Source organism: Urocitellus parryii, chromosome 2 (assembly GCF_045843805.1).
Source record: "Urocitellus parryii isolate mUroPar1 chromosome 2, mUroPar1.hap1, whole genome shotgun sequence".
Lineage (NCBI taxonomy): Eukaryota > Metazoa > Chordata > Mammalia > Rodentia > Sciuridae > Urocitellus > Urocitellus parryii.
The window spans coordinates 25469441-25485348 of NC_135532.1; the positions used below are offsets into that span (position 1 = coordinate 25469441).

General features: G+C 37.0%; 1 protein-coding gene across 1 annotated transcript in view; it reads right to left on the minus strand.

Moving 5' to 3' along the window:
* Positions 1 to 15372, minus strand: part of Ubl3 (ubiquitin like 3) — a 61134-nt gene extending 45762 nt beyond the window's left edge. The window contains exon 1 of the mRNA XM_026388363.2: positions 14222 to 15372. Within this exon, the coding sequence (XP_026244148.1) occupies positions 14222 to 14248 (27 nt within the window). The 5' untranslated portion in view covers positions 14249 to 15372. The remainder of the gene's footprint in view (positions 1 to 14221) is intronic.
* Between the last annotated feature and the right edge of the window lie 536 nt (positions 15373 to 15908).

A 15908-nucleotide genomic window follows, 5' to 3' on the forward strand; every position in this document is an offset into this window, starting at 1 on the left:
ATAAAACCAGAATAAAATAAGATAATAAACTTAGATTTTTAAATGCAGACAGATAAAATGAATACAGTATAGCAAAAAAAAAAAAAAAAAAAAGGCAAAATGGGACAAGACACATAAACACTTTCCTTTAGGAACTACCCAGGCAAGGGGGTGTAGGTAAGTAGTAGAGAGTGCTTGCCTGGAACGGACTGGTTCAATTCCCAGGACAACAAAATAAGGAAAAATAGGAACTAACTGATCAAGTATACTGAGAGATCACAGAAAGGATAAACATGCATTTTACTATGGAGGATAAGTTCATATATCTAAACTACTTCATAATGCATAATTTGATTATGTTTCCCTTTAAATAGTTTAATTTTAAAAATATTAAATTTTTAAAGTGTATTTTATTATTTATCAAATCTATATAAATTATTATAAATAAGTAATGTACTGTTATTTTGTATTAAGTTATTTTTAAAATAATAAATTTTAAGACAAGGAGGGTCAAATTAGGAAAGTTACTCTTCTAGCTAAAATTAAAAATATAATATATATTTGGGGCTGGGGATGTGGCTCAAGCCGTAGCGCGCTTGCCTGGCATGCATGCGGCCCGGGTTTGATCCTCAGCACCACATGCAAACAAAGAAGTTGTGTCCGCTGAAAACTAAAAAATAAATATTAAAATTCTCATATTCTCTCTAATATATATATATATATATATATATATGTATAATATATAGCCATACACATACTAGCTATCTTTTCAAGTAGAGTAGAAGTGGATTACTACTGTTCTTGTCTATCATTTGGGAACACCTTCATTTTATACCTGTGGTTCTCTCTGATGTATTTCTCAGGTAATTGTATCTTGTGAGAGTTATACAACTTTCACTTGGGAAGCAAGAAAAGGGTCTTGCAATTTCAGGGTAGACTGTTGTCCCTTTTGTCCATCTTGGGATGGCCACTTGAATTACTCCAGAAGTAGGAAGACTGTTTTAGTGGTTCTAAGAAATTAGATACATAAGCATTTCTTTCATAAATGACTCAAATGTTGGCATAATTCACAAAACAAAAATACAATAATAAGCTTACATCTGCACTCTGTATTGCATACAACCCTGCAAGTGAACACAGAATAAAGATTAGTTAGAAAAATATCTTTCCAGTTCTTTATTTTTCTTGGCTGTCTGTCCAGTCCCAAAGGAGTAAGGCTGATAATACTTTGGGGAATAAAAGAGCCTTTTGCTTGCTTCCTATGCCATATGGGAATCAAACAGCACCTCTGAAAGGCAAGCTGTTCCAATTTTTAGTAAAACTGTACTTCTCTTGATATGGAGAATTTAATAAGAAATAATGTCTCTAAGTAAACCTGCATATAAGCATGAACTGAATGGTCACTACTGAACCAATAACATGACTATTAGGTAAAAGAGAAATACACCTGTGTTAAGTTAAAAAGGATCAATTTCAAAACAAAAAGTACTACTAATGCTTATCTAGATTATATATAGTAGCTAAGCAAAATAGTTTGACAATTAAAAAGTGACGAAGGTACACAGAGACACAAAAATTGAAAAATTAATACTTCAAAACAGTAGACACACTAAATCTTTCTATATCTAGGAGGCCAACATGGACAATGAAGAATTATATTTAAAACACTCTTTTGACCAAATTGAAATATTTGGCAATGTTTTAAAAGCCATATAGCCTTCACTGAAATTATACACAAAATGGATTTTAGTCCTTTTCTTTTCCCTGAACCATCTGTGGTTGCTGACTCCCTGCTTCCTTGAGTTCCTCCTTGTATGGCTTTCTCTATTCAACCTTTTTTCCTGTGTTGCTATAACTGTTCCTTTTCTCACTTTTTTTTTTTTTAAATCCCTCTGTCCCAAACAGAGCCACTGTACTTTTGGGCTATACTCTCTTCCTTAGTGAATTCATCTACATCATACTGATATTTTTTTCTTCAATTGAACAACCATACTCCTATCAGCTCTTTCTCCCTTCCTGATGACTAATTTCACATTCTTACTGAAATTAAGGAGAGGTCAAAGCCAACCCGGATTCCTCTACTACTCACTCTTTTAGTAATTATGGGTTTGATTATGTGTCTTTCTATTTCATAGTAAACTAAAATCAGAAAAGTTAAAAGAAAAGCTAATGACAGCATAATGACAGAAAAAAAATGGATGAGACATCAAAAGGGAAAAAAAAAAGCAGAAAAATCACTAAAAGTAAAACCCAAAGTTTAGCAATATGGGATCATTTGTAATACAAGTCCCCTCTCTGTCCCACTCTCCCCCAAAAAAGAACGAAAAAGAGAAAAGTTGAGATAATGATTATATCAATCACATAAATGCCATGTAGTTATTTTCATTAAAATTAAATATTACTAATTCAGTTCCTCAGTCATACTAGTCATATTACAAGTCTTTGAAGCCATTGGCAGCTTGTGGCTACCTTACTGCACAATACACAAGAACACTTCAATCACTGCACACAGTTTTACTGGACAGTGTTACAAGGCTAATTCACCATCCTTTGAATATTCCCTATGTATCAAGTACTGTGCTAGGTACAGATGAGGCTTCTCTCTGCCCTCAAAGAGCACATAGCTAGTAAAGTGGAAAAAATAGATAAAAATAATTTACAATTGCTAAGATAGAGATAATATTTATGAGACAACAATTGATTCTGCATCCCTACACTGAATTCCAGATCACTTAGCTAAGATTTTAGTTCCTTTATCTAGCTTCTAAAATCTCCCTTTCTGCAGACTTGGCTGTACTCATTTCATTTAGCATTGTGATGATACAGCAACTGATGCAGAGCTCAACTACTACCTAGAAACCCAGACCATCAGAACCAAAGAACAAGATTTCTGTCCCTCTGAAGTTGGTGCTCTACACCGTTGACAACTCCTGAAGGAAAAAGTCATCCTGCCACTCTGGCTATTATTCCCTGGTCCCTCCCAGGAAAATACCTTTGTCTGAACCATTACTCTTGGTTTAGAGCTCCCAGCATGTGCAAGTCATAAGACAATACCAAGGAATTAACACTGAAGTTGAGGACAAATCTCAAGCACAATGGAACGAGGAGAGGAGAGGCACTTTCTAAACCAAAAGGAAAGGCGCTGCAAGCATGAAAGAGAGAAGCATAAAAGTAAACAGAAAAATTTGTGGATGGTAGGGGTTCACTACAAGTCAAACACTTCCTACAACAGGAGGAAATAGAGTGGGATTGTGGCCCAACTGCCAAGAGCTTTCATGCCTCCAAGGTAAACCAGCTTGGTCTAGAGTGGCCTGTGAGTGATATGCAGTCATTATTAGGTAGAAAAGTCAGATAATGAGATCTGTTTCCAAAAGACAAATGTGAGAAAAGGAACGAAGGTACATAATAGTAGATGAATAAAGAGGAAAGAAATCTAGAAGGAAACCTATCGAAGGTAGTAGAAAAAAAGATGGGGAAATAAGAGGAAAATAAGTGGTCCAATTATTGACACAATCTATTCAGCACACTTGCACCCAAAAAAATGTTTGTTGCCCAAATTCAGTGAGGAAGATGAGACTACTTTAGATCACACAAAAGGACAGAAAGCAAAAACCACTAGCAACACAAAAATGTTAAGGATTGGTAGAATAAACAGAAATTGAATAGAAACAAAGAGTGAAATGAGACAATAGTCACTACTATCTAGAATACTATTCCAAGGCCAGCTGCAGGCCTGCTCCCCATTTCCTTCAAATCCTTGCACAAATGTGAACATCTTAGTAGGCTCTTCCCTGGTTGCACCATTTAAAGCTACACAACACAGGCATACTCTTTAGACTCCCTCTGTAGCACTTACCATCATCTAATATAATACGTATTTATCTTGTTTACTTTGTTTAATGTCTGTATCCCTATTATTTAAAAATAAGAGGTATTGGGGGAAGGTCCTCTTTCATTCATCACAATACAACAAAGGTTAAAAAAGTGCTTTGCGTGTGGGAGGTACTCAACACACACTTGGTGACTGAGTCAAAAATGGAGAAAAATGAAAAGTAGAATTATTGTATGTAAACTAATACATATAAATTATATCTAACATGGAAATTATTTTAATTTTTTGAGACCTAAAATTTAAAATGTATATAACTAAACAATTCTTTAAATATAAAAGGCTCAAAAGATGTTTTCTTCAAACACAAATAATATATTTGAACACATAAAATTAATTATAACAGGTCTTTCTGCTTACAGTCAAAAAGCAATGAAAGAAGGCTGAGGATATAGCTCAGTTGGTACATGCTTACCTTGCATGCACAAGGCCCTGAGTTCAATCTCCAGCACCACAAAATAATAATAATAATAATAATAATAATAATCAATAGCTTGATTAATCACTCACAATACTTGACAGTCACACAAGAAATCACCACCTCAAGGATTTAAGTCTTATTAAAAGCACCAAATCTCAGATAACACTTTCTTAACTTCCATTACAAATTTCTAGTTTCTTTTCTTTGGGGTATTATTAATAAGATTAAACAAAGGCAAGAAGCTAAAGTTGAAATATCAGAATATTACTATAAGCATAATCATTTGCTTCAAGATGTAATAATGAGGATCTAACAAAGAAAGTAAAGGACGGTTGAAAGATTAGAAAAGTAAAAATAAAGAAGCACAGAAATGCCCACCTAGTTAGCTGGCTTCAGGAAAATTAACAACATCATTAAGCTTCACTTACCTCATCAGTAAGCAGTTAACAAACTAGCACCTACGTACCTCATAGGCTTATTCTGAGAGTTTTTTGGAGGATTAAGTCTGTTTTAAGTAATGAGCTTAGCCCAGTGCCTATTAGTCATTTACTCCTTTAATCCACAAACATTTATAAGAGCCTACTATACAAAAATCACCTTCCAAAGAGGCCAAAGGAAAATATACACCTACCCTCCTGCAAAGGAGGAATGAATTACAAAGTGTAATAAGTGCTACGGAGGCCAATAAGGTCCTGAGACAGAAACCAAGGAAATTAGGTCAATCAGCTTTAGATATGGTCAGAAAAAGTAGTTGCACAGAAAAGCTAAGAAGGCAGTGTCCACACACAAAGGGTATATAAGCACACTGATAAGTGCCCTAGGCCAAGGGGCTGGTGTGTTCAAAGGCTCAGTCCAGCTGTGGGGAAGAGCCTGCAGCTTGTCTGAGGATCTGAGAGGAACTTAGTATAACAGAAGCATAATAAGTCAAATGTGATGAGATCATAGAGATAGGTAAGAGCCAAATTATGCAGAAGTCTGAAGAGTGGTAAGGATCTGTGATTTCATTCATGGGAATTTATTCTTCAATGGCAACACTCAAAGATACTTCTGGAAAAAGTATTAGAGGAACATGGATGGAAGTAGAAGTATTAGTTCCAAGACTAACGCAGTAGTCCAGGAAAGACAAGGTGCTTGTGCTGGAATAGGTGGTACTATGGAGATAAAGAAAAGTGGACACACTTTTAAGATATACTTTGATATACTTTTTAATTGATTAAAAATGATCAATGGAAAGGAAAAGTTAAAAAGGACAGAGGTGGAAGTAGAAAAAATAGTAAGATCATTAATTAAACCCAAATATTGTAATACATTCATGTAAACCCAAATAATAGTATTTTAATGTAAAACAACAGAGATTATCATATTTAGTTAAAAAAAAAAAAACACCAACTATGTGATGCTTAAAGAGACTCTTCTTAAGACCAAAGAAAGATTTAAAGGAAAAGGGTAGAAAGAGAAAAGGTGATAAAAATAATGAAAGGACCACTCTAGTAGGAAGATATAACAATAATAAATTTATTTGTAGCCTACCCTCAAAGGATGTTACACAAAATTTGAGAGAACTAAAAGAACACGTAGACAAGTCCTCACAGCTGGAGATTTTAATGTGGTTTCTCAGCTGAGTGAAGAAAAAGACAAAGTCAGCAGCAGGCTAAAGGCATAGCTCAGCTCAGGGTAGAGGGCTTGCCTCGGGGCATAATGCCTTAGTTTGACACACAGCACTGCAAAGGATGCTTTTATAGTCAGTAACCACATAGTAGACTGAACATAATAAAGTTGATGTAATTGATGTATATAGCAAATCACACTCACTTTTCTAAAAATGACCATACAGGGAGGAGTCAGCAAATGTACTCACAATTTATATCACAGGATAAATGGTCCCAGACAATAACATTAATCTAGATATCAATAATAAAAGTATAGCTACAAATCCCCAAGTGCTTAAACATTAAGCAGTATATTTCTAAATAACCCATGGGTCAAAAAAGAAACCACACAGAAATTTTTAAAACTTTGAATTAAATGATAATAAAAATAATACATATTGTTGGACACATGAGATCTAGGTAAAGTTTCATTTAGAAGGAAATTTCCTATACCTAAAAGTAATCATTAAGAAAATAAAAGAAGCCAGTATTTCAAGGCACATGCTTGTAGTCCTAGGTACTGGGAGGCAATTCAGAGCCAGCCTGGGCATCAGGGTGAGATGGGGAAAGGGGGCAGGGAGCAGTGAGTAAAGAAAGAAAGAAAGAAGAGGGAAAGGGGGGAAAAAAAGGCTGATAATTAATGACTGAAGTACCCATCTCAACAAACTTGAAAAAGAACAGCAAATTAAATTTTAAAAAGAAGACATAAAGGTAAAGGCAGAAACCAAAAGAAAGTAACTTTTAAATCTAAAAATTGGCTCTTTGAAAAGATGGGAAAAAAAGATGCACAAATTACCAGCAAGCAGAGTTTGAAACAAAACAGCAGGTGTCATAGAGACTCTGCGATAAAAATGATAAAAGGATATTGTGGAAAACTTAAGTCAACTCAGAAAAATTATATGAAATGGGAAAACCCTTAAAAAAGTAAAATTTGTCAAGTCTGACAAAGAAATAGAAAATGTGAATAGTCCTGTATATATTAAAGAAATAGAATCAATGGTTTCCACAAGAAAATCCCAGATGGCTCCACCAGTAAAAATTTTTTAAGCATTTATGGGTAATAAAATCAATGTTCAAACTCTTCCAGAGAATTAAACATTCCCCAGCTCCTTTTAAGAGGTCAGTGTAACCTTAATACCTTAATCTGCTGAAGATTTTACAAGAAATTAAATTGCTAGTCAATCTTTTCCATGAACAAAAATGCAAATATTTTAAATGAAGCATAATCTAGCATAGTAAAAGGATAATGCATAATGAAAAGGCCAGGTTTATCCAGAAAGTCCAGGATGCTTTAAAATTAGGAAACATATAGCCTCCCTCCACCCACCTCATCATCAAAAATTAACATATATATTTTTGGCACAGCAACTACATTCCTAAGAATTTTATCCTAAGAGAATAATCCGACAAGGCACAGGGATATGTCTAAGTATACCCATTATACAATTGTTTGTAACAGCTTTTAAATGGTTGCTATTGTTTAAATCTGTGTCCCAAAATTCACGGTGGAAACTCAATCCCTAATGTAGCAGGACCTTCTAGAAGCAATAGGTCACGGAGGCACTAATGAACCAAGGTCATTATCAAGGAGTAGGTAAGGTACAGCTCCCTATTCCTCTCACTCAGCCTCCTACTCTTTTTCCTCCCTCTTGTCTCCTTTACCCTGTGGGTGGTTCTCTGTTATAACATCAGAAAAGGGACTAAGACAATGCTCATGAATATGGAATTAGCATATATATTTCTACCAGAATCATTTCAAAATTATAAGGTGGTTCTGTACTTGTTTGTATGGGTGAAGTTTTTTTACAATCTTTTCATTTATTAAATGAAAAGAGCATGAATATTTCTAAGGCAAAACCAATACATTTATACTAAAGAAAACATATATCGTGAGAACATTTTGTACAGACACAAGGAACTGCCATTTTAATGTAAGTACAAGATAGAATGCCAGACTTCAATAATTTTCTCAAACTCTAGTCATAAAAAAAAATCTAGTCAGAAAATCACCTGTAGACAACAGACCATTAAAAAAACTATCAATTTGAATCAATCAATAGATAATCTGCATGATATAAGCAGTTATGTATGAAGAAAAAATAAAATGCCCCAAAGTATGAACTCCTTTGCAAAGTCCATTTGTTACACATTGTTACATATATAAAACATTCAAAGAGCCCAGGTTACAGGAAAAATCTATTATATATCGAATATGTACAAAAAGTTCCAGCAAGTTTAAAGGAATCTCCCTTTAATTTTAGCAATTAGTAAGAAAACCAACCTTTACTAAAATTACCATCCAGAGGTGACATGGTATAGTATAAGGTACATAAAATGAGTTTCTTCTCTACTACTGCTAGCTCAAATTAATCAGCAATGACTGCCTGCAGTAAGGAGTTTGGAGGGAATCAGAAGCATTCTAGATAGGAAAATGTGCTTGAGGGATTTAGCAATGTTTGTTGTCAGGTATACCAGCAGGGAAGGGTGGGCAGAATGTTTATCACTATGTTATGAGAACCAAACTTCTACCCTAACTAAATTTTTTGCTAGTTATATAGCCTCAAATAAGTTCCTTACCCTCTCTAAACCTAGTTGGGAGAAAATAAAATAAATAAATAAATATATACACACACACACACACACACACACACACACACACTCTTGATACAAATCAGAATATAATGTCTGATAGATACAAAAAAGGCCAACAAAAGACCAACAGGTAACAAAAGTTTCTCCTAAGGCCACACTACAACTTCAAAATTAACAATCTTCTTTTCTGACTGATTACCACTTTTCAACATTGATTTACCCAGTTCCCATAATTTCTCCTGTCTCCTAAACAAAGACTGTTGAGAGACTAAATTACTAACCCATCTTTACTTCAAACCAGGACTCCACTTTCCCTAGTCTCTAATTTAAAGCATTCAGCAAGGACCAAACTCTAGAACTCCTCCCCTCTCCTCTGAGACTCTGCAGGGTTCCCCTGGTAAGGGCTCTCCCTAGCTGGAAATCACTAAAATCACTACACCTAAGCTGGTGGTCTTCACCAGGTGGGTATTAGCAGTTTCTATACTTATGCAGGGTCACTCTGAGAATTAAATAAAATACTATCATTTAGAAAATGCCAAACACTTACCTGGTAAATAGCAAGTACACAAGAAACATTAATTCTCTCCTTTATCAGATCAAAGTAAAGCTATCAAAAGGCAATTTTATATTTTGAATCATCTACCTAGTCATTCACTATCTAGAATCTTATATTTCCCTGGGCATAGTGACATATTTCTGTAGTCTCAGCTATTCAGGGTTAGGGCGGAGGTTGAAGCCAGATGATGGCTAGAGGCCAGCAGTTGAAGGCCAGTTTGAGCAACATAGTGAGATCCTGTCTCAAAAAAAAAAAAAAAAAAAAAAAAATGACAATCCGAGGAACTGGTAGAGCCTGTGCTTAGTATGCACAAGGCCCAGGGTTCAAACTCTAGCATCAAACACACAAAAAAAAATAAAAAATAAAAAAAAAATAACACCTTATCTCTGCAAAACTCTGCTAAGAGGCAGAAAATAAAGCCCCCACATAAAAAGAACTCTAAGCAACCAAAATAAATATGAGCAAGTCCATAAAATAGAGACCCTGCTACTATGCTATAGGGCCTTTTACTTTAGTACTCCTAAAAATCCTACTCAGACATCATTTACTTTTTTAACACATACTTTAGAGAACACTAGTTTCTACACCCATTGCAAATTAGGATCAACAACTATAAATAGAGAAGGATAAGCAGGCATACTGACCACAGAAACAAATAACGGCTCAAGGCAAAAGCTACAAATATCAAACAAAAAGTTAAAATGCTCAGAAATCTGAAAGTCACTAAATTTAGAAGCCACATTTTTAGATTGACTATCCCACTTATAAAATAAATGAGTGCATACCTCCACCATATGTGTATTCATTTATAAATCATATATTTCATATGTATACTATAAAACTTATACTAAAACAAATTAAAAGAAGTTTTAATTTCATATTATTTAAATTAACTATTTTAAATATAAATTTGTTTAAATCTTGCCATCAAAAAAATTACTATTAATGTATTAAATGAAAGCACTATTATTGAATATGCCTCTTTATTTAAAACAAAAACAAAAAAAAAAAAACTTGTTTTTCTTAGTTTGTGAAGTTCTATTTTGACACTGGTTTTAAGAGCTGTTACCCTAAGTCATAAATGAAAATCCTAGCTCACAAAGATGTACAGATCCATATAAAAGAATTGTTTACTAGTTTACTAAATCATACTACTTTTCCATTCTATCAAAGTCATCTGATACGTTACTAAAATTTTGTTTGTACAGATTGTCTATTTTTTTGTGAACTAAATAAATGTTTCAATTTTTGTGTGTGCAATTCCAATAAATGGGTCCAAATCCTCTTCAAGGAGGATTTTCAATAAATTGGAAATAACCAAACATGCTGTCAAAATGTCCTCTCCAAAACATTACTTTCTTCTGAAAAGCAGGCACTTTCTCATTTAGGATTAAAGTATCAGTATTGCCTCAATGTTAGAATTTTTATTTTCTCTGGATTTTATGCAGCATGGCATTCTCCCCTGGTATGCAGAACATATTACTTTATTTTTTTAATATTTGTTTTTTAGTTTTTTAGGTGGACACAATATCTTTATTTTATTTTTATGTGGTGCTGAGAATCGAACCCGGGGCCTCATGCATACTAGGCGAGCGAGCATGCTACCACTTGAGCCACATCCCCAGCTCAGGACATATTACTTTAACCCAGAAAAGTGACAGAAGTTCACTTTGAAAGGAAATTCATTTTAGTAATTTCCTGTCCACAAGAGGGCTCCAATATTTCTTCCATGAATGAAATAGAATTAAAGTTACAATGAAAATAGTCTAATTAAAGCACATAAAACATACTAAAAAATTTTTTTTGAATTGTCATTATCTCATTTAACCCCAGACTACAAATTGTTACATCTGCATTAATTATTTTTAAAGACTCAAGGCTTTTAACTGTTTTATCAACTACAGTGTTTCAAATACAAGCAATGCTTTGCTATTGTCCTCACAGTTTCTTTCCTAGGTAGAGTTTTTAATGAAATAGATATTATAAAGTATAATTTTAGTCCAAAGCCTTCAACAGTACCCCAAATGTTTTATAAGCCACTTTTCTAAATACAAGAATGTATCTCTTGATAACTTTCCCACTCCAGAAAGCAAAATTACTGCCTTATCTACCCATTCTTAGGCCTTACTACTAACACCAATGACCACTGTCTTCTTACAGAAAACCTACAACTGCTAACATAAATCATGATATACTTATAAACAATGAATAATGCCCATCATATACTATGACGTTGGTTGGAAAAAAATAAAGGAAATGAATCATTTAAATATAAAATATTGTAATGATACTATTCAGATATTTTCAAATTTCTTACATGTTACCACATTAAAATGTTAGGAAATGTAGTTCAAACTCAATCATTCTTAGAAAAAGAAAAACCAGCACTTCATGTAAACACACTTATAATATTTATAGGACATAACAGAATGTTGACTGGAAGAGTACCAATGCAAATTATTTTTTTAGTAGTACTACAAATCCACTTACTACAGGGCCACTATCCTCTTCAAACAACTGACTTAATATGAATTATAAAAAGTGAGACTCCTAATGATAAACACAAAAAGTAAATGCTTAAAAACAATTTTAAACATGAGCTCCACTTACAAAACAAAAACAGATGCTAAAAAAAAATCAATTTTAAAGTAACAACCACAGTCAGAAAAGAATGACAAAATATCAATTGAAATTACTGTAGCTCAAAAAAAGAATTAATGCTAATGAAAACAGGACAGGGGTTATAATTTCACTGCCCCACCCCAGCTCCTGGATAGGATTTCCTATGGAGCTGATGAGCACCATTAAAATATAAAAGAGCATAACATTTGCTTTGAAATAACACATTCTGAGCTGTCAACTCATGGAAAGCATAACATTTTACTGCACCAAGCAAAAAATGTATATATTCATACTTGCAAGGTTAGAGGATTGCAACAGCACACAGATCCTAATCGATTTAGTTATGTTGTAAGGGAAATATTAGTTTGTGGAAAGATGTAGGAGTGGTGAGACCAGCTTTTCAAATTCAGAGTGGTTAACTGTTCTCACTTTAAGTCATGAATGTGTATTCAATTGTCAATTATTGGTATGAAGAATTGAACAAATATGAAGCATTTAATCAACAATTTCTAACCAATTTTATTATATTTCAAAAAGTTGGGAATTCTAAGCATATATCCAATGAAGGCACTTCTTGAGCAAAGATGAAAATAAGTAACATCAAATGAAGGTTTAAAAGACTTGCACAAAGAAAAACATCTTAATTTCCAACAAGTTGAGCCTGAGATACAAAAAATACCTAACAATCTAACCTGTTCATACCTCAGTACATCAGAGCATCACTGGGGCATTATATGTTTATTACATAATACTGCTTTGCCCTTGCATATCACCTTTAATCAAGTGATCTCAAAGCACCACAGAATCATCAAGGCCTTAACATACAGTCTAAAACAGATAAGTAGTTATATTTTATAATCGAAGCTATTAATAAAATCTTGCCCCTATTCCCCAGGCCCCTGATCCCAACATTATCTCCCAATCCCTCCCTCTCTCTGACTTAGAAACACCATTCCCCAAATCATCTCAATTTGTCACTGATGCTACGCACATTCCAGCTTTTCATTATCATTGGGCCTAAAGAAAGTAGTGGCTCTCTGTTTAATGACACAAATTTATTGCATTATAACTTCTGTGACAGAATAAATGGTACTTAGGTGAACATATCTTGCCTAGTACATGAAGATATAAAATGGAGGCTTTAGAGAGAGCAAATCTTTGCCAGAGGCGATGAGCCCACAGAATCACTCATCAAACAGGGGAAACAGCATTTCCAAGCACTGTCTAGAGACCTCTCTAGGCAACTTCAAGAGCAGTGTAGAGCAAACCATGTCAGCCACTCTTACCAGGCAGGAGACTATTCTCAAGTGTGCACACCAGGAGGGAAGGAAAAAATAAAAGGACAATGCATGAGTTTTAAGACTCTGGAAGGAAAGTGTAAGGCTGCCCTATGGCCACCCCAGAGACAGAACACTGTGGTTGCTTTGCATTTATAAAGCATATTAGAAGTGAAATCAAACATAAGCAAAATGTCTTTAAACCAAGGTCAAAATACATCATTTAGAATACAATTTTTCTTATTTTAAAATTTATAAAGGTGGTGTCGTCCTACAGAAATATTTAACATTTTAAAATTTAATCGTCAACAAAGTTTAATTCTGTTTTTTTCACTGGAATGCAGGAACACTCACATGTCAACTTAACACATGTGAACACCATTACACTAACTTCAATTCTTTCATCAATAGGATTATTCGTCTTCCTGTTAATTGCATTAGGTCTGTCCTTAGCACTGCAAAGTGTAATTTCACACTCCCACAAACCCCCTCGCAGCCCGGAAAAGCTACACAGTAACTGTAGTCAAGACTCAAAACCTTCACCTTTATAAACCAAAACAAAAGCGCAATAAACAAGACTACTTTTGTTTCAAGTTCTCAATACTCAGTAGTCAAGGCTCAAGAACATGTTTTAAAATATCCGTCACTATAAAGCTCTAGAATACACATTTAAAAGTACCGATACACAGTCAGCCTAGATTTGAGAAAATTCCCAAACACCTTAAAATGTTTTTGTTCACCAAGACCCTCAAAAGAGCTCACAGCAATATACTAGTCCACTTTTTTTTCAAGAGATCCCTGCTGTTGAAAAATATCAGTTATGTCCCTACGCATTATCATGTGTGTCACTGAGCAAGATTCCCGTTTCCTTGTCTACCTGGGTTTCCAGTGCGGACGCCCGTCCTCAGCTCTGCCCACTGTCACTGACGTTTGCAGAAGCGTTAAAATACAAGTGTTCGGAGGCTTCTAGCAAACAGGGAGATGTTTTCTCCACTTCAAGCCCCTGCTACATTTCCCTATTTCTCCGCTGTCCTCAATGACTTAGAAAAGAGCCAAGATGAGAAAACCTATATTAAAAACAGTACTTTCTAAAAGGAGGAAACCAGAAGCTGCAACTTCTCCAAACCGGCTTTTCGACAGTCCCCAGCAAACCTCTGCCCCACGCCTGCGTCCTTTCTGATTAAATAAGATTGGCAACCACAATTAAATCAGAGTGTCATAACATCGTTCACTTACCATATCCGCCGGGACATTACTGGACATCTTGCCGTTTGAGATATACCCAGATATTTACGCAGAAAACAAACACAAAAGAACACAAGTCTTCAAGCTACAGAAATAAACCTTCACAATTTTGCTTGGTTCGTGATGTGCTTTCCAAAACAAACAAACAAACAAAAAGTATTAAAAAGAAGTTATTTTGGAGCCAAAGTGCCGTTCTGGCCAAGGTTCTGGAGCGAAGAGGAGCAATCCCCAGGAGCTGTGTGGCCAGAGCCAGAGGAAACTCTCAGGACAACAGCGGCAGCCCCCGTCGTCGTCGTCGTCGTCTCCGTCGTCAGCAGCAGCAGCAGCAGCAACCCCAGGACCGGCCGCGCCAGGTGGACCGAGCCGAGTGACACACGGACATGGAGCGGGGTGGGAGGGGGTTAAATCCTCCTTCCTCCTTTCCAGCCCCAGCAATGATTCACACTCGCTCCCGAGTCAAGTCCTCATTAAGCAGGAGAAAAATGCCCCGGCTCGAGTGTTCATAGATAACTATGTGGCTACACATCGACGCGTGAGCAGCGAGTGCCCGGAGCTGTGGTCGGGCGCCGGCAGAGCACCCTCGCCCGGAGCCGCGCGCAGGAGACGGCTCAACTTGCGCCGCCGGGGCGGAGAGCCGGACCGCGGAAACCCGCGCTCAAGGGCATTTAACTAGTTGGAAGCCAAAGCGAAAGCCGGGGGCGGTGACCCGGGGCGCGGGGCGACGACCGCCGGACGTTCGAAGCGAGCAGGACCCCCCACGGCCCCTCCGGGCTCAGGCCGCAGGCACCTCCGGACAGCAGCGGAGATCGGGGCGCATCGTCTCCGGCTCCTCGGGGCTCCTCCGCTGCCTCCGCCTCCCCCGCCACCGCCTCCCCCGTCTCCGCCTTCCCCTCCCCTCGCGAGCTCCCGCGACGCCGACTTCGGCGGGTCCCCGGAAGCGGCCGGGTCCTCCCTCTCCTCAGCCCAGGAATGGTTCCCTCTCAGAGCTTTCTGTCTCCTCCTCCTCCACTTTTCAGTTCCACACGCCGCAGCCGCCTGTCATCGCCTCTCAAATCAACATGGCGGCAGCGGCGGCGGCGGCGGCGGCGGCTGCCTAAGCGCGAGTAGGGGACACGGGGAGAGCGCCCCCCCTCCTCCCGAGCCCGCAGCCGCCGCCCCCCCCCCACCTTCACTCCCTTCCCCCGCGGACACCAAGTGCGTCACTACGGAGACCACCCTCGAGCATCATGGGAAGTGTAGTCTATGCGGGTGGGGGGAAGGGGCCCCGAAGCGGCCTCGCTGGCTCCAAAACCACGCCCCCTAGCAACAGTTGCTAGAAAAGGAAAGCTCCCTTTCCTTGCTTGAGCTCATCTACTGCTCAGAGTTAGGAGATACCTGCTGTCAGGAGTACTGTGATCGTGCGAATTGTTGGGGGAACATAATTCTGCACGGAGAAATCCCCTTTTGCACAATATGCACTCAGAGTTAAAGCATGGTGTTAGCTCCAAAGAGAAGCATTCATTTTAATTACAGCACTCTCTCCACATCCTGCAATCTCAAACCATTTTGCAGAGTGATTTCATCTAGGTCTCTTCAACATTGCATTTTGAAGAGCAGAAGCAATCATTGATTTCCAATAAGGTCATACAAGTTCAACAGGAACAAGGATCTCATTAAGCAGTGAGAATTTCGAACATAT